We start from the raw sequence: 21,741 nt of genomic DNA on the forward strand, positions 1-21,741 counted from the left end.
TAGTCTCTGTTCGTGTACAACAAAAATTGCACACAACTATCGACGTATCGATGAGTATCGACATCGGCTCATGTCGATGATTTACGATCGTGGCCTTTAAAACATCGTCATATACATTCGCCAATATTCGACCGCTTTGTATTCGAGCGTCGACACGTCGGAAGGTTGTTTCTATGAATTTCAATAGGAATTTTATGAACACCAGACACGGATAAATTTTATGAAATATCGAGCAGGTTTCCAGTTTGTCAGGCGCATCGGCCACGCATCGTTCGAAGGCTTCGCATGTTTTTGGTTTATTGTAATGAGTAGTATTACATGTACATTCTTTGCGAGGTAAAACAATCCTCGTTCGTTAATAACGAACTGTTGAAATAGCGTGTATCACACGTTATCACACAGTGTCGTGATACATTGAATTAACGCTTCACGTAACGAATAATTAATAATGAATTTATGAATTAATCATGAATAATGAGATTTTCCCTTACACCTTGAGCAACGTTCCGTAATTTCAACGGGCAGAAAATCAGGTTGGTTCGTAATCTGGACACAATCAAGAGGTTCCACGTTCGCCAGTATCCCCTCGAGGAGCACTTATGGTCCGCTATTAATTTAACATTGAAGTGGCTAAATTCCGATATCGATGGTCGCTTAACAATCTACGAACATTTGCCAACCTCCCGTAGAATATGTATAAGAAAATATATTACGCTGCATTTACCTTCAATCGTTAAACGATCGTTCGATTAATTCGATTCGAATTGGAACGTATTTGTTCAAACGAGAAATTTCAAAATTGAAAACGAACAATATACTTAAACTCAACTTTGAATTCAAATAATTCACGGCTTTAATTTGAACCAGTCTCAATGAGATCGAAATTACAAAGACTTTTAACAAAACTGATCTTAACCACAGTTTGACAGTTTCGTGTTTATGAGAAGTACACCGCATAAGGAATTCGTAGCGATTTTAAACGCGGTCAGTGTTTACGGTTTTAACGGCCGGTAACGAGCTGGAGCGTTCATAAACGATGCTTTTTTCCGCCATTTGAAAAGCGTCGCGTGATAACGTCAAGCCATAAAACTACTTGGCGCCACTCCAAACGCGTTTATCGCGGGATTAGCTATTCCGCGTTGTTTGTCCGTACGCTTTTCCGAGCATCTTTCGACCAAATTTTGGCACGAGCCAGGCCTTCCCCTGTTTATACCCATTGGCACCGTGCAGCTGGTTTCTTTTCTCAATTTAGAAATGCGTACTTTGCCGTTAGTGAATCGGGGAAAATGGGTCATTAGGGTTCGGTTACGAAACGCTGTTCTTCACCAGTACTAATGGAGTCGTTCGAAAACTACCACAACTTCGCACGATATCTTCATACAAGATGCATTGCATGAAACTTTTTCGATAACATAGTACACGGACCCATGTGCCTGAGTCTCAAGTGAATAACAAAAGTCTCAAATACGAAACATGATTAATTCAAATGGATGAGTTGGCCAAAAAATTCTTTCATTTTTTATGACATGTTTGCGTTACTATACCTTACTATAGAGGATCAGTTCATTAGTTAACTCGAATGCAGTGGCATCATAGCGATAACGCCATGTTAATGTCGTATGTGATCTGTCATCTAAAGCAAATATCGGACATGTGTTAAAGGAGAGACAGCTGTGTGTATATAAAATGGAAATTAGAGCGTGCAATATATGGTATGATGATTAGCAACATTTCTCTATATATGCATCAAACATTACTCGATAACTTCACAAACATCGGTAACTTGTAACAGTTGATTAATAAATATCATTAAAATTAGTTTCATATATTTAACGTGCGCGAAATAATCTTAGGATCGGAGAAAACAGTATACTTGTTCAAAGCAATACATTATACTGTTATTATTAAGTATAAAATATCATTAAAAGAAGCCCAGAAGAATTTGCCACAATATGTTTCCTCTGGTGAAATATGACGACAATGAATTCGTTGGTGATTCTTTACCGCAACGTCGAAAGGACCAGGTAATTCATAATGCCGGTGAAAAAAGTTCAATCGATGATTTACTTTGCCACAGCAATATTTCATCTATGTTTTGTCGGCGAGTATCGAGGGTCGCCATTAATTCTCACGCGTACTTCCCCTATTCTCTCAATTCCTCTTCACTTCCCCTCGTTCTTCCAATTCATCCCCTTTTCTCACGACATGATTCAATTCTCACCTTCCGGAACAGAAGATACACGATTACGCGTCTAATCTCTTGCATACGACATAAGTGAGCAACCACACAATTGCCAGTCGAAATCCTCGACACATAAATCAAACCAATTTCGCGATAAATCGAACAACGGTCTCCTTATCGCGCAAATGTCGATACGTCGCGTCGTATCAATAACCGCCCGGAAATTCCGTATACTATATAACCGTACGAACGCTGCATACAGTGTGTTGAGAAACTTGTACAACTGTTACGGATGGAGAATGTCTTTCTCCACGTAGAGGACGCGTCTTCGCGCTCCTGAAACTTCTTCAAAAAACAGAAAACAGAAGTGTCTTTTAGCATAAACATCCCTTATCTGAAGCAGCGCTGGAGACGCAGCTGCGATGGAACTGAGCTTCGTGAAAACGTCCGGTGAGCAACGCTTCCTAGAAATTTTAAACGAATTAATCCTTTCCCGCGTGCAAATGCATATGATAACAAATAAACTCATGACCTACCCTACCATGAAATTGTCGGATTTTTATGATATATAAGTAGCCGAGAAATCGTGCTCCTTGGACGAAACGTCATGAAAAGTCTCTTTGTAACTTCGTGTCGTATTCATGAAGAAGCACTATAGCGAGATCAGGCAAAAGTTGGAGCAAAAGTTAGCCCGCGCTAGTGCGGCTAGTGCGCCAAACCCGAGCAACCAAACTATAAGGTAACTCACTAAGCTACAGCCATTTATTCGCGACATACACGCTTGTACCAATCTTTTGATTACGATACACATATCTGTGTTCCTCGTATAAGTTCGAGTCTAATTATTTGAAACTCCAACATTCAAGCCAGCAATCCGCTCGAATCGTGTTATTAATCAAAGTTACGATTTCTGTACTAATCTTTCCGGCAATTTCCTGATTTCGTTCCAGGCTCGTTCGCGCGTCTCAATATCCAAAAGAAGCCTTTCCAAGCTAGTGGTTTCCCGATTTCGCATCGGTTTCATCTACACAAACTGAACTCTTCTTGCAACTTCTTGCTTTTATGGCAGGTTCATCCGCAGGTGATCCTATCCTACAGGTTCGCTGATTACGCGTCAGGTGCATCCGCGTAGCTGCTAACACATTGCAAGCGTATTCCTTAAAAGTACATTGGCCAGCATCTGGCGCTGCTCGAAGCCCAGACTCGTAACACAACAAACGATATAAATTCAATTCCTCGCTCTTCTTCCTTCGAAAATACCATAGGGAAGTGGATTTTCATTTTTCATGAGACTGTTCTGTATTTAAACGTCACACTTCTTGGTCTCTCCGATGCTTCCTCTCGGGACATTTCATTTGCCAGATTTACCAGCTTATTTCTTCTTGAGGTTTAAAGCTCTTGCTTTAAACATTTCTACTTTTTTGCGCTCGAGCTCGCTACCTTTCAGCCCTTTCCTTCTTTCATGCAATAACGCTATTCTTCCGATGTCGCGACGCTATTTTCTAGCTTCTCGTGTTTCATAGATATTACTCGAGAACATTGCCTAATTTAAATATATTCAAATGATCTTTTTCATAATTGATACTTTTTATTCGTCTTCTATCGGAAGTTCAAAGCAAATTTAGTCATCGAATTCTTGTATCGTAGTTTGTTATTACATTGTTTGACTATTTACGGAAATTCATATTTTCACGAGTCCACTTAAAAAAATGGAATATTAGATGTTCCTATAACGCATGCAATATAAACGTGAAAGCTCTCTATGGTAAATGTTCAATTTCGTGAGTCACTGTACAATATTTCAGATACAAATCACAAGACGATGCGTTCTAATTATCTAAAAGGAATCACGTCCCAAACTTCCGGAGAAGCAAATATCTCACGAGTGGACTACGGATTATCACAGGAGCTTTGGAAAATATTCGCGTAGACGGCGCCCTTTTATTATGAGCCTCGCTGTCCTCTTGCTCGTCGCTTCGAGAGTTCGTTTACCGGAATTGTTTCCCACACCGTGCTTCGTCTACGGGTCGTTTTCATTTCTGACGACTTGCCCGTTTTCGCCTGGTATTTATTCCACGCGCGAAAATACATTTCTCAAAGTATTCGGAAGCGTGCACCGAATCGTCGACTTGCTTGCAAACGAAAAGGAGGAACAAAAATTCGCCAACAAAAGAGCAAGCGTCCCAATTTTTCTGCCTTTGCCACACTTTTACAGTTCGATGGCGTTCAAACGTTTTAGTAGAAATAACGAAACCCTGCAAAAATGTATTCTGATGTAGAACGTATCAGTTATTTGCGAATAAAAGCCTGAAGAAGTGAGGAAGAATAATGTCCTTCTACTCTATAATTCGCAAGGACTAACTGGTTAACTGGAAGCACAAAGAAGAATGTTAGGTGTATCAGAGTTAAGCAAAGTAAATCAGGTCGTGTTATATAGTGGTTTCGGTCAAATTTTCGCGAAAGAATGACTCGTCAAAGAAAAAATTCGCTATGGCAGGGGGACGTCCCGAGATCCGGCGCGAGTCATGGAAACTCGGTGGTGCAAGTAATCGGACTACCGAGCGTTAAAATTGTACACGGCGCTCTTTTATCATGGCAACCCGCGTGTCTCCGCTTTCCCCGTTATCTTCACCAAACCATCATCGTCGCCACTGGAAAGCGCAATGTTTTGGATGAACGCTTACCGAAATTGCTGCCTATTACATCTTTTTGTATCCTAGCCACGCATATTTCTTCCTCTGTTCCCTGTATCCGTGACCACCCCTCCTATTTTTTATCTTCTATTGTTCCTATCCCTCTATTACCTCGCTCGTTCACAACCCTTTTTTCTCTTTCGTTGTCCAGATCGTTTCTCTGTTTCTACCATATTCGCGATTACAGAAAAACCTCTAGGTTTGTTAGGGATGCACTGTGAGTGTTTATCCAAATTCATATTTTTTTGGAGATCATAATGAATACATTAATTTAACTAATTTGTATATTTTATGTGTTTTCCTACATTTGCGTATTTTTAACTTTCGCGTAAATGCGTAAACAGTTGTCAATTGAAAATGTTTTAACGAGATTTATGGCAAAATAAATATTTCAACGAAATAGAGGCCCTTTATCTGCATTTCGTATATTGTTACATATCCCAAAATCATAACTGGCCACTTTCACGCGTAATTGGGAATCTGATTAATAGCCCTTCTTGTCTCTCACGTGCAATTTCCGTTCTTATTGTTGGATTAACGATCCTTGAACACGGCCAATTCGATCTAGTTGTAATCAAGCTACACTGAAGCGCTTTTGATTTCGTTTATATGTTATTTCGAAACTTCTTTACTAATTATTCCTGACTATACATTGGTCTTAATCTTTTAAACGGTAATGTATAACCGTAAAAACAAAATTCACGAAGCTATCCTAAGCTATTTCGCAAACATTCGTTTACAACTGTAAAAAGTCAACATTGAAACCATCAAAAAAGACACCATGATCGAAAAACAGCGAAATACGTGTATTATGAACTGTACTCTAGGAACGGAAAGTCTACCATATAACCATTATACACGTACAGCCTAGTCTACTATCTTTTATATAGAACCGTAAAAACCTTTTCATATTTGAAAACTATGTTCGTAATATCAGAGAACGATCACGTTGTTCGAATCCCTTTGACGATCCAAAGATCGTGGCGATAATCGTCTCGATTGTTCCGACCGATCGAACCGATCGAAGCACGTGACGAAGATACGTGGAAAAGCCACATACGTGACCCAAACAGTGAACGTTTTCTCATCGGCGTAATGGAATTGAATATCGAGCCGGAAAACGTGGTCGATGCACGTCGATAGGCCGCACGCACGCTTTGGCATATTTCCAAATGCCGGCTAAATGCCAACCGGCTGTCATTAGCATTGCAAAGCGCGCGAGACTCTCTCGATGGATTGCGGATAACACGACGTTGGGACGACTAATGGCCCTCGGAACATAGTTATAATATGACCGGATTCCTATGAATTTTTATACATTTCTGTCAATTCCAGCGTACCAATTTTTTCGCAAATCTGTTTTTGATATATTCTCATATTGCAAGATTTGTGGATCCCGGTAAATGGAACGCATTTACATAATTGCAAAAATATAGATATATTAGCAATTGAAGACCATACGAGGTAGAAAAATATAATAAACCCATTTTTGTTCTTTTATGTCAGTTGGTGACTGAAAAGAAGAATTTTCATATGAAATAGCCGGAGAAAGGGATAAACTCGGATCTATTTCTTTTTCGTTTGATACGTGTATTTTTGGCTAAGACAGCTTCCTTTAAGGATGCAATACTTGAGATTGATGATGCATTCTCGGCGTAAGAGCGACGCTCCTTCAAGTAGCACACAGATAGCCTGGCCTCTGAATTGTCGACGATATAACTAAGTTAGTTTCTGTTCTCTAATGGGGCATTTCGGTACGATCCTAAATCCTGGCCCGTGATATTATCGTCCTTCCAGCACGGTTTAATTGAACCGAACGAGAAATAATTGCCACGAATAACCTATAATTCTGCGACTATGGATCGTGGATACTATCGTACATCTGTTCCCTGAATTCGCAACCAGTTCCATTGCTAGAAATTTTTACGTCGTTGAAAAAAGATATTGCGAAATAGAAAGAAATCCGGGAACAGGAAAGTGATAAAAATTTAACCATTACGAAGCTTAATTTATTGCAGAGGTTCTTACAAATTAACTTCTATTTAGAAACACGGCACAGTTGGCGCGCAATCCATGCTGAACAACGCGTTTAGAAGCGCAAATAAATGCGAACGTTCACAGTTCCAACGATTAACGTAGCCGGTCGGCTCGTAATTAACGACTTAATTGCAATCATCCGCTTCGTGGGTGCTCCGTCATCATGAAATATGGATACGTGTAAACGAGGTATCCTTCCAGTCGGGTTGGCGAAAAAACTCGCAGTGATGCAACTCATTCCAGAGATGTAGTTTGTTAAATGGTGTTTCGTCGACTCGCTTGCTACGTAACGTTTACAGAGTCACGAGGGATACGATTGAGTAACAAAGAGCCCTCGACGATTCCCGTTAATTACGTACTCACGTATAAACCATGCAACTGCTCGTCTACGGCGGCCCTAATTGTTTGCTCAAGTCGCGCAATACTTAGGAGTTCAGAAACTGCTTCGCGAGTCGAGTTCAGAATATGAAATGTCGAATGAATACTCAAGTGGAGTTGTTGATTCTTAGACCCTAATTAGTTGCGATCTCAGCGATAAGTAAATCGTATAGACTGTCTGGCCATATACGGGTTTTGTCTATTAAAACAAGAATTTCACGGAGAAACGTGGCGTCTGATCACTAAAGTCCTCTTTCTACTTAAGCTACTCTATCTCGTTGCTTGTGCGTTCCTATAGGTTTCCCGTATTTTTTCCGTATTATCCGTTTTTACTTACATTATTCAGTTTACAAAATATTTTCTAGTACGTAACTAAACGATTTTCAATTTAATTTATGTACAAGAAAAATCGGTGATTCTTGATGCATGTTACGTCCGGTGACTCCCTACACAAACCAGGCCCCAAGCCGGGGACAATATGGCTGCCATATGTCTACACACTCTTATTGCGTACCCTCAATAATCTTAAGGACTTACCATAAATCTTGCCATTTTCATAGTTAAGCTTCTTCAGACCAAACAAGTATCCTTTTACTTCAAGTGTTCCTTAAATTTATCGTCCACTCCAGGAAGGTACGGTATTTCCCGCTAGCAACTTTCTCTCGGGAGCGGCTAGAACTCCTCCTTGCCCACCAACCTTTTTCTTATCCAATCAGAAGCAATGGCTATTGCCCTCACTTTCCTAGCCAAAAATTATCATCAACAAATCCGATGATTCCGTACGCTAGACACACCCATCAATAGCTTTCCTCCGCCATAGTATCATCACCGAGCTTCATTGATTTTCCATCCTTAGATCAGCCAACATCTCTTAACTGGTTTTCCACCCTTAGATCAGTCATTTATTTAACTTATATCTATATTCACCGAGCGTAACTGTCTATATCTATAAAGTTGTTGGAATAAAGCGTATATTGTAACCTGTTACTCCAGTGTTATAATCAGTTCAACCACCTCTATTATCCTAAACGAAATAGGGTATCGATCACTTCGTGGCGTCGATTATCTAATCGTAACGGGGATTTACGACTCCCGTTAACGCGCTTCCTCGTAACCGCGTCTCTCCGCGAACGGTCGAACAATGCATGATTAACCTGTGATTATGTGATAAAGCGGTCAGGCGAACTGCCTGATCAGACACGACCTTTTCTATTCATCACTCTGTCCGATTACTAACGTCCGCTTCTACTTACGCGTCTATACCTCAATGCTCATATTTTCCTCCAAACTTATCATACCTTTCTATCGAAATTGATAATTATACAATTTATGAACTATTTACTTATAGCATAATCTAGAAATTTCTCGTTCATTTTATCAAGAATTACAATTTTCATATTAATTCTCTAGTGACGTAACATCAATTCTAATAAAACTTTCATGAGCCTTAAACCAGATGCTTCATCTTTCATACGATAATCATGTTAAAATGGAGTATAAAGTATGCATAAACCCTACCTTGAGCTATACATCGCCTGTTACATTCGCCATAAACCTTCTCATCAAAATCTGCCGTAACAATGCACATAAACACAAACATGAATCGTAATGCGACTATTCGATGATGAAGTTACGAGACGACGCAACGGTAAAGTTGATGACGTTTGCTCATTGAGCACTTTGTCGTACAGTTACGTGATATCGTTGAAACCGAAAGAAACCGCGAGTTAACGTAGCGAAAAAAGCCTCTGAAGCCTGGTAAACTGTCGTGGCAGTCGTATGTGGCCGACAAACATGTGCCAAAATGTGGAAATTTCGAAACAACTGCGGAAACGTTCATTCACTGGCTAACAGGATTTTAAATTTTATTTTCTTCTTTTTATCATTTTTTGTTACAAACCAGTGACAGTTACGTAACATAGAGAAAAGTTATCCATTGCAAACTACAGCATTCTCGACTAATTTATATCACGACTCCAAACATGTGTAGAAGTTATGCGTAGCTCGTAACATACGATTACGTTGAAGAAGGGAGCAAAGTAAAAAGGACGAGGAATAGACGAGCAAAAACAAAAGAGTTGCATGGTTTGCTCCAGTATAAGGAAATTTTTAGTACATAAAAGTAGCTCAAAGGCAATATGGAGTTAAAATCTGTCCACGATATTTTCATCATATATGTCTCCTATATAAACGTTTCCCATCCTGTAGGAAAATTTATAAAATCATTGGTAGAAATTCATAAAATTATTTACTTAAACAATGTTATGACAAAATTTAAATTAATGTTAAATGTATTCATTTATGTTGGAAACTTGTCAGAACTTAATACTATCGTACTTTTTGTTAAAGGCGATGGGAAGTAGGTATCTATCCACCGTATCGCAAAATAAAAGAAATTAATTTATCACGTAAAGACACTCGAGATAATCCGCTTGCCACGGTCCAGTTATCGCCCTTTTAATCCGACGCTTATGCCAGTGAAACTTAACGAGCACTCTTGGCCAAAATGCCAGAAGTTATCCGTCGTTGGAGCGCAACTTAGATCCAACTTGCATGCTTTAAACTGGAACAGAGACCATCCATTAATTTACGAACGCGGCGTGGCGTGTTGTCTCGACCGCTGTTTCATGCCGCAAATTCGCTTCCAACTTTCTCGATTTAAAGAGCCTTGCTCCTACTTGGCCAAGGAAAATATACCTTTTCCTTTAATCCCCCTTTTGTCTCATTCTAATTCGCCTTTGTCTTGGGTATAATACATAGTAAAACCGACCACAGGTATTGAAAAATGCTTCTTCGTATATGTTCTTATTAATTAACAACGATGCATTGCAGGATATGCGGTACACATGGAATTATTATTAATAAACAAATAAATCATGAGGGAATTAATCCCTCGAGATATGATCGTGGTAATCGTGATCTAACCTTTGCCCATAAAAATCTGCCAGAGAATAAACCAAAAATAATTCACAATTCTTTAAATGTTGATCTTCCTATTTTAATTACACTTCAGCAAAGTCAATTTAATTTCCTTTTTTGCAGATTAATTAGCGGCGAACTTTCGTGGAAGTCGTTCTTTGCGGAATAAAATATATAAAAGAAGGAAAAGTTTTGGCGTAAGCCTCCGTTCAAACATTTTCTCAATCGTTTCAAAGAAAACTTATGCTTTTTTATTTTTTTCTTTATACATTCCTCCTGGTTTCGGTATTTCACGGTTCCTCGAAGTTGACAGAAGTATCAGCTATCTCCGACGAACAAACGTCAGCTGCAGGAGCAGTGAAACTTTCCGAGCTTTCCCTATCGTATTCGTATCCACACAAAGGTTTCGATATATGAAAGGGGAACCATTTACGATTTTACAGTCATAGCTTACAAATCTTCGACGAATCTTACCCTACCAGATAAGATAACCACATTAACAACGAATAAAATGATCGACAGCTCCCCACCTTTTTCCTTCAGTTCGTCCAACATTTTCTTTCTTTTCCTTGCGACTCAACGAAGGGGAAATAAAGAGAGAATCACTGGTTTCCACGATCCTCCGATAAAATAGAGGTTCGTGTGTATTGGGCGAGATTATTTTGCTCGTCTAGTAGGGGATGAAAAAGAATTCGATGCTGCGGTAAATTCCCCGTGTCCGATAGAATGGAATTGTTCTCGGCTCGTTTCCTTGCCTGGATTCGACGGTGTCGGTCATTTCACCGCGAAAGGACTCCATAAAAATCAGAATCTAATAATACTCGTTGCCGGGTAACGGAACAGGAGGAAGTTGACGGTAATCCCCGAAGAAATTCCACGGAATTATTGTCCCGTGGGACTTATCCGCTGCTTTTATTTATTCGCTTCTGTTAGTTCCGCGATATTAAGAAGTTCCTCCGGTACTTTTTCCATCGGTTGAGACTGTTCCGCCGCTTATTCCGCGATCTAGAAAGGATCTAGAGGGGAGAAGAGAGAGAGAAAGAAAGTAAAAGGAGAAATCTATTTCCCTTTACACAGCCCATAAACGCGAGTAGATACGCGCGGGTTCGGGCAGAGACTCGCGAGTGAACGAATTCCCCGTTGCCTCGTAAGTTTTTTCACAAGGCCATAGCTAGAGTAATACTCTACGTTTCCTGGTATTCAAAGTGTTTTAATAAAGATTAAACGTAGTCTGAAGATAAAACGCTGCTGTATCTCCGGTAACTAGTTTTGAAATAAACAAGGCATAAATAAATTAAAAGATAAACGAAGTGTAAATTGAAAAGAGTTTTATGCATAAAAATAAACGCACGTATCTAGAATGTAAATTAAAATGAACATATAAAGAGCGTTTTAACTTGCGGATATTTAAATTACATCTGCTGCTATTTAGAGTAGTAAGAGATGACTAAACGGAGTTTATGTTATTTCAAGAAGCGTATATGTACTGATAATAAAATTCCCGCAAAATTGTCTTAAGGGTGTTGTCTTCGATTTTCTATTTTTTTTATTATTATAAACCTTAAACGCTTCTTATTGTTGTACATTGTTTATTAAAGTGACATAGACGTTCACTTTGAACGAGGTACTCTGTATAACAAACCATGCCATGATTTCCACCATCACCCATACGATCTTCACGCGAAAGAAACATGACGCGGAACATGTTAATTAACGTGCTCGTCACCGGTTCTTTATTTGCCCGTATTTCCCTTCTCGACAATACACCGCTGGCAAAACTGTTAAATTACAGTTATACATCACAGTGTCTTTCCTCTCGTCGGTTCTTACCCCCCCCCCCCCTCGAATTAGCGCCCTGGAGACGCAAATTAACGCAACTTTCCCCCAAAAGAACCCAAACTCTACATTCGCCAAGAAATGAAACAACAAAAATTATACAGGAACCTGGAACTTCTTAGAAACTACGATTATCGTGCATTTTATTCGTCCTTAACTTGCATGACATCGTTCCATGGGATCAGAGGCGCTTTCTTACTTCAGTTAAGAGTTACCACTCTTAAAAAGTCGTTATTACGGCGAATCCTTCGACGACGGAAGTCGTTAGGCTGGCTTTCGTCGCGCGACGAAGTCCAAGCGGAAACTGGCCGAGACGCTTGATCCACGCTTCCTTACTCCCCTGGCTACACCGCGCGAAAATATTTTGAGAACGTGCCGGATGACGCGTCTCTAGCTCGTGTCCCGTCGTCCAGGAGATCGTGGACCGCATAAATTTGAGAAACGGACGGGGTAGCTTTGACCCCGACGGACTTTTTAATCTCCTCGTCATGTCTTTAGTTCCACGTTACCTTTCCGTTTTTCTCCTCGACGGCCACCGACTCTGGTACAAATGCGCAATTATGATTCAACGATCGTGAAAAGATTTTTTCGAACTTATCTTTGCGGACAGACAATAGAGAAACGTCTTTTATTATATTTTAGCTCGTGAGTTTCGGGGAGATTTTCTTGCAAGTTTGGTCTCTTTAAGATCTGAGACTTTTGGAAGTTGAAAACTATTATAGTTGGTACACTTTGTTCGGTTTAAGTTGTATTAAAAGTTACCTTTTGTTATGTAGAACTATATATATTTTATATGTGTATATAAGAGAGAGAGAGAGAGAGAGAGAGAGAGAGAGTCAGAGAGCATTTTGTATATGTGTGTGTAAGATATATGAAAATATGTGTGCGATTAATATCCTATTTGTTTCCTCAGTTAACACTTTGACTGCCACATTGGTCATATATGACCTGCTACGGTTTCTCCTGTGATGCCACGATGGTCATTGATGACCGGAGTGCTCGAACTTCTTACAATTGCAAAAATTGTATGAAAATTGTCAGTTAGGGCATTTTGAATATAACCGATAAATAGAAGATACTTTGAAATAAAAAGTGCCCCATTGAACAATTAAATATTTTTATTAGAACATCAATAAAAAAAAATGAGAACAAAAATCTTTGCATCCATATCTTTGAGAGGTAATCTACGAATATTATTATAAACACACCTTAGAAAATAATTGTAAATGCTGCTTTATAATCATATAATTAAAGTTAGAAGTGTGCATATACCTTACTATTATATATAGAATGAGCAAATACTGTTTACTAATATCTTCTACAAACGAAGCCTTGTTATAATATGTCGCTATCAATTGTTACCACGACGCCACGGTGGTCACCCGTGACCACCAATGAGATAAACGGTCCATTGGAGAAGAATATTGTCTTACATCGTCAATTTATTATTATTTTGCCATTATATGCTTTGAATAATAAAAATACTCCCGTGGCGTCCCGAGCGAAACATGCGATTTCGGCGTGACGGTCAGTGTTAATAGTAACCAAGATATCGAAGATTGACAAACTATACCTTCCACGATAATTCTTGCATATGCAAAATACAATTCTCAAATAAATAACCACCGTATCTTGCTCTTTCAGGTCGAGATGAAGGGTATTTCCGGTCCCATCGAGTTCAAAGAAGGGCGCAGAATTCAATTCAAGCTGGACCTGCTGAAACTGAAGCAACATTCGCTCGTCAAGGTACACTCTCTGTTTAACCATCGCTTCAAATTTTTTCACAGACATCATAAAAAATCACATGAGAATGAAATAGGTCGGTGAATGGCGTCCAGGCGCCGGCGTCAATGTGACGGACACCGCGGCATTTTTCGAGCCAGGAACAGCGAATGTCACTCTGCTCGTCATCACTATATTGGTGAGTCTTAAACATTGAATTTTCCTCTTTCAAATGTCATTCATTCCTATTTAAAATCACGGAAAGGCAATCTCTCCCATTTTAATAAATCGCTGAAGGTCTAATTCGATACGTTTTCGCGTCTATCGTTTTAAGCTTCGCGCGAATCGCAAACCACGTTTTCCTACTGTTAATCGAAAATGAGACGTACCCGAAATAAACTCGAAGTAGAACTTTATAATACGTGGATAATATCGAAGCAACAAGTGTAGGAAAATTTGATAAGAATGGAGAAATCAATGGAATGTCATCGAACGATCGCATCGTAAAAAGCTGAGGAACGTTTGACTGAATTGATCATGTTAGGTGACGTTTCAGGCACACGAGCAATAACACGTCACCTGAAAGACTTCGACACGAAGATTCGAGCAATAGAGTGTTCATTGTCAATGATCCGTAGGAAGGATATTTACGAGCCACCGTGGCGAAGTCCGCGTAACGGAACCTCGTACTTTATGTCCGGTATCCGTACTACCTAACGCGTTATTCCGATCGAAGGATAGAGGCTAAAGTGGTATAAAATTTCTACGTTTCCCGGGGATAAAATCGACTGCATCGGCGAGTCGTGAAATCGCTAACAATCGAACCAACATAGAGCTGCTATAGTCTGGCTGGAAGATTTCCAGAGGTTAGGGCCATTTTCCTCCGCTCAAATAGGATAAACGTAGAAACGCAAAATTGTCGTAGGTATTCTGGTTCGGATTATGGCAAATTGTATGCAATCTTTGTATAATTTTCCTTTTAAAATATTTCTGAAGCTTTCAAAAAAACGAATATAGGAACATGAAATTGTCGTATCGCATTCCAGGACCCTTTTGCACAACAATAGCAGTAAATTGTCAAGTTACAAGTTCTAGACTAGTTATAGACTTTTCATTTTCACAATGTTACCCTAAGTAGAACTATCAAACGACTTGCCATTTCTAAAATTTCATTTGTTTTATTATTACACAGCGAAATATATTAACTTGTGACGTGAGAAATTTCATTAATAAAAATTTTAATTATTACAATTGTGTAAGGCAGCACGAACTACGATAAATCGTACGCTATCGACTTTTTTAGCGTTTAGAAGACACTGATACTTTCTACACGATAAATCGATAATTATTCGATCGATGACGTTGAAAATAGCTAGCGATGCGAATTTCTCCCATTTGGAAAAGCCTCTCGGGAGCGATTAGGAAACCGTACGAACGTGAAACATGTATCGTCCTGTGTAGGCTCGTGTATCGTCCAGATCTGATAGCGTGTTCCGTTGTTTGCATGGACCCCCTGTTGCGACACAGGAAATTCCGTACGTGATGATGCACTACGAAAAAAACTACACGGGGAACGCGCGGTTTTACGGTTTTTGCGTGGACCTACTGGAGGCGGTGGCAAGGGAAGTCGGCTTCTCATACAGATTGGAGCTGGTACCGGACAGGAAGTACGGCGCGAAAGACCCGGAAACCGGGGAGTGGAACGGCATCGTCAGAGAACTCATGCGACATGTATGATTTGGTTTGTTTAATTTCTCTCATCTCACTTGGTTCTCACACCTTTCTCTCCCACGCGCGTGATTTCCACCTAGGTAACTATAGATACACACTCTAACCAATCTTACACAGTTAACATTCTCTAGACTGCCTTTGTCTCTTTCCAATATTAGATCACTCTTTTCATTCTTTTAGTCGATACAAGTTTACATAACGATTTAATGTCTCCTTACACTTGTGAATAGTCTCATACGCACCTGATAGTTACATTAGCCTAGACACTCGAATTTAACGTTTAACAAATTGAAACGTTATCGCTTCAATATGGAATGCGCCCATTGGTATCGTAATTAAAAATTACGTTATCTATCGAGGAACATTAATTCTATCCTAATAATGAAATAATATTATGTGATATTGAGTACTACTAAATGTCGAAATATCAATTAATATCTTCTACGTTTAATGTAGATAACGTGACTTTTAGTTCGCATATCAATTGTCGTGTTCCATAATTAAAGTGTTAACGTACAATGTACTCTTAGTGTCAGTGAATTAGGTGGTTGCTGTAAACACAGATACATAGATAAACATAGATAAAGGACATGTGTAGGTAATAGACAGTCCCTCGGGAATACTTCGAATAACCGCGAAACACTTCGACTCTCGATAGGATTCAAGGGTGAAATACTTGTTACACCACGAAGATTTGCTGCATGAATCCAAGGCGAAAGTTGCAACACAACGTACGAAAAGGATTTTTTGATCGCTCCATTTCGATTAAAATCACCTCTCACCAGGATGATACAGAGCAACATAAAAGACCCACCTCCGTTCACTTTTGTACTCGCGCTGATTATTAGGACGTCTCTCGACTCGTCGTTTATTCAGACCTGTCCACCTTCTAAATCATCGTAATCGATCATTCGCGCGACTTGTCTCGCCTCGTCTGACCGAGGAGTCGAAGCTAAATCACCGACTGTCGCCGCATCGCGTAATAAAGCTCATAAATCGAGCATGGATCACGAGCTGTTAATTGACATTAGTCAATTTACCACTGAGAAACCTATGAACCAAGTCTCAAATTTCTTTCATTATAAAATAACACGATAGAAGAATTTGCAACAAACTATTTAATTGCAGATATACATATTTAATTAATCATATATCCATTAAGTTGTTGTATATGAATAGTTGTATTTCTACGAAGGTTGAATTTCAGAGGCTACTATCATCTCATATAAATTTCGGCCTATTATATTATAATTATATCACAGTATACTATACGTATTATGTAGAAGTATTAAAACCTCGTTACTAATCGTCGTAGACAATTAATCAAGATATCCATTCGAGTTCCTATGTGAGTTTAAATTTGGGAAAACTGCTGTGTAAATTTCTTTAAAAATTATCATTATTATTATTATTTAAAGAGCCTGTAAAAGAAGTAACTATGATAACTAGATTTCAAGAATTTTTTAACTTTAAAACTGATACTTCTTGTAAATCTTGATTCATAAAATTACTTATTCGTTGAGGAAATATTAAGTATATGTATAGATAATGTTTAGAAGATTTTATACTCTGCTATAAAATAATTTCAAATCACCTGATGGTTAGAAGAACGATTCGATTAGGATGAAAAGTTAATCACGGATAGGGATTCTTGTCATAACGCAGAAATTTCGGAACTTCTCTGTCTTCCTCTTCGGGAATCTGTTCGTTTTGGGGTAAAGTTGACGTGATTAACGGAACTCGCGAACACACATGCCTAATTTGCAATTCGGGAGAATAGCGAAGGTTCGATGTGCGAGCACGCCTCTGAATTTCCCCATTTACCGAAACACCCCGCCCCGCTGGTGGAACTTAAATTAAACTTAAATGAATTCGATTTTCCAATTACTCGACCACAAAACCACTCCATCACCGCAAATTACACGGATCTCTTCTATGTTCAGCGAACACACGTGTATCTGGAAAACAAGATCTTTTCATTCCCCTCCCCCAATCGTACCGCGTGTCACAAAGTAGGTGGCAAAGTTCATTTACGAGTTCAAATGAGTTTTCGTTTGAGTCTTATTCGAGCCTCTCAAAAGACAAACTGCTCGATTTCTTGAATGTTTTATAGGATTGTTGCTTTGTCAAATTTCCCAATTTCATTACATAAGCACGCGATTGATGTGCAATTTTCAAGAAACAAATTACTTCCAGGAGTTCATTTGTTATGAAAATTAGCAGGAAATTTTGATAAAATTAAAATACAAAATACGAAGATTAAAATAGGAAAATTAAACGAAGAATTATTAAAATTATTAGAATTACAAATTATAAGCGAATGGAGAATGTAGGTAATATTCTGCGCCGAACTGTACACAGAGAGTGTTTAAAATCCAACTAGGTGAATTTTCGAGTCATTTTACCTATCCAGAGTGTCGGGTTCATTCGAGACTTTTACTTTCAAAATGAATTATACCGTCGCGTCGAAAATCCCCATGCGGGAAAGAAGGCGCAGGTAGAAACACTCTCTTTCGTCGTTTCGTTTGCCTCTTCCACGTTCTTGCAACTGAGTTGCCTTGTACGCGTGGCTACATTATCCCGAGGGAACGTTCGTGGTAATAGTCTATCGAGTGGTAATCCATTTAGCCGGTAATCAGCATCGAACGCCGTCCAGTACGAGGCTCTACGCGTCGTGCATTTGCGGTAAATATCGATCAGATTCGTTCGAGACACGTGGTACAATGGAGGCTCGATCGTCGACAAACATCGTCTCTCTCTTTTCCCTTTTTCGGCTACTTTCGAGTAGGAGACACTATATACGAAGAATAATTGGGATAATTTATAAATCGAACTGTAGATTGGTACAAAGTAGCAGCTATCTTACAGTTAAATACCTCGAGGAACGTTAGTGGTAAAAGCTGAAATGTTAGAAAGAAGAAAAGAAAAGCTAGCTTCTCATTTGTTTAACCGATTATCCTTACAAAGAGTGGGTAGAAAACTTTCTGACAAAGATGAGAGGAAACTAAAGGCAAATTAGAGAAGCTACGAAGGGATAGAGTAGTGAAAAAATGATTAATATTCAAGTAGAAATGCTCGAAAAATGATAGAGGAACAGGGGATCTTAATGAAAAAGGGAAGGTTAATAAAACAAAAGTAAAAGAGAAAACATATGAATGATGTGGTAGAAGCAAGGTACTATAGGATGGGGAAAAAAGAGTCTTACAGATACGTACGGATAAAGAGAAAGCAAAAAAAGGTCGGGAAAGTGAGGTCAGAAAAGAGAAGAGGAAGAAGAAGAGGACAAAAGGTAGTAGCTCCTTTTTATGGTCCCCGTAGGAGCAGCCGTACGTAATGCTGAAGAGCAGAGGGAATTTCAGCGGGAACGCACGTTACGAGGGCTTCTGCATCGACCTACTCAAGGAGATAGCTCACATGGTGGGCTTCGCCTACAGGATCGAGCTCGTGCCGGATGGCAAGTACGGCGTTTACGATTACGAGACTGGCGAGTGGAACGGAATAGTCCGCCAGCTGATAGACAAGGTGAGTATGTCTATTCTCGAAGCGTCTACGCTCGTGGAAATTTACATGTAACCGCGCCGCCACACCGCAACCTCGTCACGATCACGCTCTGGAGAGTACACATTACGTTTGCTCGTAAGTACATTTCGGATAGTTGAAGCAAGTGTCCCCATAGACGAGGATACTGAAGCATCGACGATGAAGCGCGGGTTCAGTACACCCTGGGAATGTTGCTTTATTTATAGGATTTTGTATGTCACGGATGCATTTACAGGCGTTTTAAAGCAGCACAGAATAAATTAATACCGATTTACAATAGAACCGCGGATCACAAGTGAAAAACATAAAGAAGTCATATGTATTTCCTGTCTTTTATAGAAGAGCAATTTTAGAGTTGAATGTGCTTTTAACTTTGCATTATCCACTACCTGGCATAAAAATTGGGAAATCAACAGGAATGAATTTATATTTTTCCCATGTTGTCTTCGATTAATTAAAAACACGCAATTTGATTACGAATGAATTGAAATTGACTGAGAGTTGCAGTTCCGTAAAAATTGTCACAGCCAATTATAAATTGGGTAGTCTTGTCGATAGTTTCAGTATTGAAATAAAAATCTACGTTATTGACAAAACCACCTGACATAACCTAATTGAAAACATAACAAATATGAAGATATATCTTTGCACATGCTTCATCGTTCAACGATGATGGAGCGAGAGAAGAAGAGTATACAATTTAATAAAAATTGGTTAAAAGTTTGTTAAAAGTTCGTTAAAATAATATTGAATATCCTGGAGGAAGAATGAATAATGTACGAATGAATTGATGATTGCATTATGAAATGTCTATTCCGTACATTACGCACGTAGCTGTAATATATCAGATAAAAAGAACTTAGAAAATCTTTAGCGCGGTTGCTGAGATACTTGTCTTGCGAACTCGAGAGTTTCATTATCACTAAATTCGATCTATTATTTAAACTTCTTTTTAAATTAAATAAATTATATCTCCAGTACACTGTCGTAGTACTTGAAACTAGAATAAACTTCTCAATATCCATCGTGATAAAAAATTGTTTAACTTGTATACAAGTTAAAAAAAAGCGATAAAATGAAGATAATGAATTACCCTTCGTTAATTCCCTAGCGAATTCGAAACTCCGAATTCCAAGTGCAAGTTCTCGGCTAACTACCGTCAACAAAGATACGGTGGGTGCGACAACACATTCCGGGAAAACAATTTGCAATGCAAATCGCGAGCCGATGCAACGGAACGATGGAAATGTGTGCACCGTGTTCCCTACTGGCTCGTGTGAGAGGTGCGAAACCATGGTTCCGTGTATGGTAGCTTCAACCGTCAACCAAATGAGACCTAGGTAGCAGCTAATACGCGCACAGCCGATTGATTAAGTGCGGATTACGTCTAGCAGATCTCTGCCAACCGGGAATCAAATACTATCAGTGATAAAGTTAGCAAATTAGCGCGTTACCAACAACTTGACGGAACGTTCCTCTTGCACACTCTGTGCGGCCCTTGGGAGAGATGAAAATTGCATTAAAAGAGATGAAAATTCATTCGACCAACGTCCCGTATGCGTTACTTCGAAGTGAATCTGTAAAATATAGCAACGCTTCGTTTGTTTCAGGATCATATTCTGGCAAAAAAAAAAAAAAAAAACAAACGAGATTAAAACCGTCGTGTCGTAAAAAATATAAAGCTCGCACGTATAATAGTAGATGTGTCCGTCCAACTCTTTCTCTCTCTCTCTCTCTCTCTCTCTCTCTCTCTCTCTCTCTCTTAACAGGGAAATTCCAGAAACTACTTTCGCAATAAATCTCGAACGTCGGAGTCGGGCTATTCGGTATTCTAGAAAGCTCAAGTCGAATGTGTACTTTCCTGCGCGATGCATAATGGATGAATCCGGGGTTCGCGGATCTTTGCGTCCGTGGAACAAATTAATATCGCGGTTTCGGAGAAATTAGCGCGGCAATAATTTTCACGCGTTTACAGTCTAGTCGAGCAAAAACACAGGCGCCCGCGCAATTGCGAAACGTTAGGGGGAGTCGAGCGCGCGCCATGGATTCGAACTTAAAATCACAGCGGAATTCCTCGACAAATGGAATTAACAGAAACTTGGTTGGAGAATTAGTCGGAGCAAAAGATAATTAACGGTTAAACGAAAACCAGTTTAAAGGGGTGCGCGATTGCAAAGGACTGAAAACGAAGAGAAATTTCCTGCGGCTGGGAGTTTTTCCCACCATGTACCTAGCACGACAGCTGGCACAAAGCGGACGGCGCTAAATCACCCGAGGTTGCTGTTATTAATTTTGTCAGATGATCATTAATAATTCTCGTGTCTAGGCAGTGGCGCGCCAACGGAAAAGTGCGACTTAATCGCCGCGATTTTTCTGTAATAAAGAAGAAGGGGAACTCGGGTTGAATAAGTGGCTTTACTTAGAATTCCCTTTCGCTCTCTAATGGCGATAGATGTGTATATAATTTACGCGAGTCCCGTGATTAATGAACGAGCCTCTCCTTTCTTTTTCTTCTCTTTTACATAGGTACACATAGGTAAATAAATAGCGCGCCGATATCGCGTAAATGCGTTCGCTGCAGAAATATTCGATCAATAGGAAATAATTAAAACGTTCCATTTGAAAATTCCTTCGATATTACGAGAGGCTTATTTTCCCTACGTCTAACCTCTCTGCCGATCCAGGAATGCAGTTTTCGAACGA

At 39.4% G+C, this 21,741-nt stretch overlaps 1 protein-coding gene across 8 annotated transcripts in view; it reads left to right on the forward strand.

Annotated features, from left to right (window-relative positions):
* The window catches only part of LOC126867599 (glutamate receptor ionotropic, kainate 2-like), a 117,309-nt gene that overhangs the window by 74,732 nt on the left and 20,836 nt on the right, over nucleotides 1-21,741 (forward strand). For 3 of the 8 annotated variants that reach the window (XM_050622260.1, XM_050622253.1, XM_050622255.1), the window contains 4 exons: nucleotides 13,690-13,791; nucleotides 13,865-13,966; nucleotides 15,229-15,498; nucleotides 18,817-19,020. In XM_050622260.1, coding sequence (XP_050478217.1) covers nucleotides 13,690-13,791; nucleotides 13,865-13,966; nucleotides 15,229-15,498; nucleotides 18,817-19,020 — 678 coding nt within the window. The remainder of the gene's footprint in view (nucleotides 1-13,689; nucleotides 13,792-13,864; nucleotides 13,967-15,228; nucleotides 15,499-18,816; nucleotides 19,021-21,741) is intronic. The other 5 variants (XM_050622254.1, XM_050622256.1, XM_050622259.1 and 2 more) reach the window with 5 other exon arrangements.

Source organism: Bombus huntii, chromosome 7 (assembly GCF_024542735.1).
Source record: "Bombus huntii isolate Logan2020A chromosome 7, iyBomHunt1.1, whole genome shotgun sequence".
Lineage (NCBI taxonomy): Eukaryota > Metazoa > Arthropoda > Insecta > Hymenoptera > Apidae > Bombus > Bombus huntii.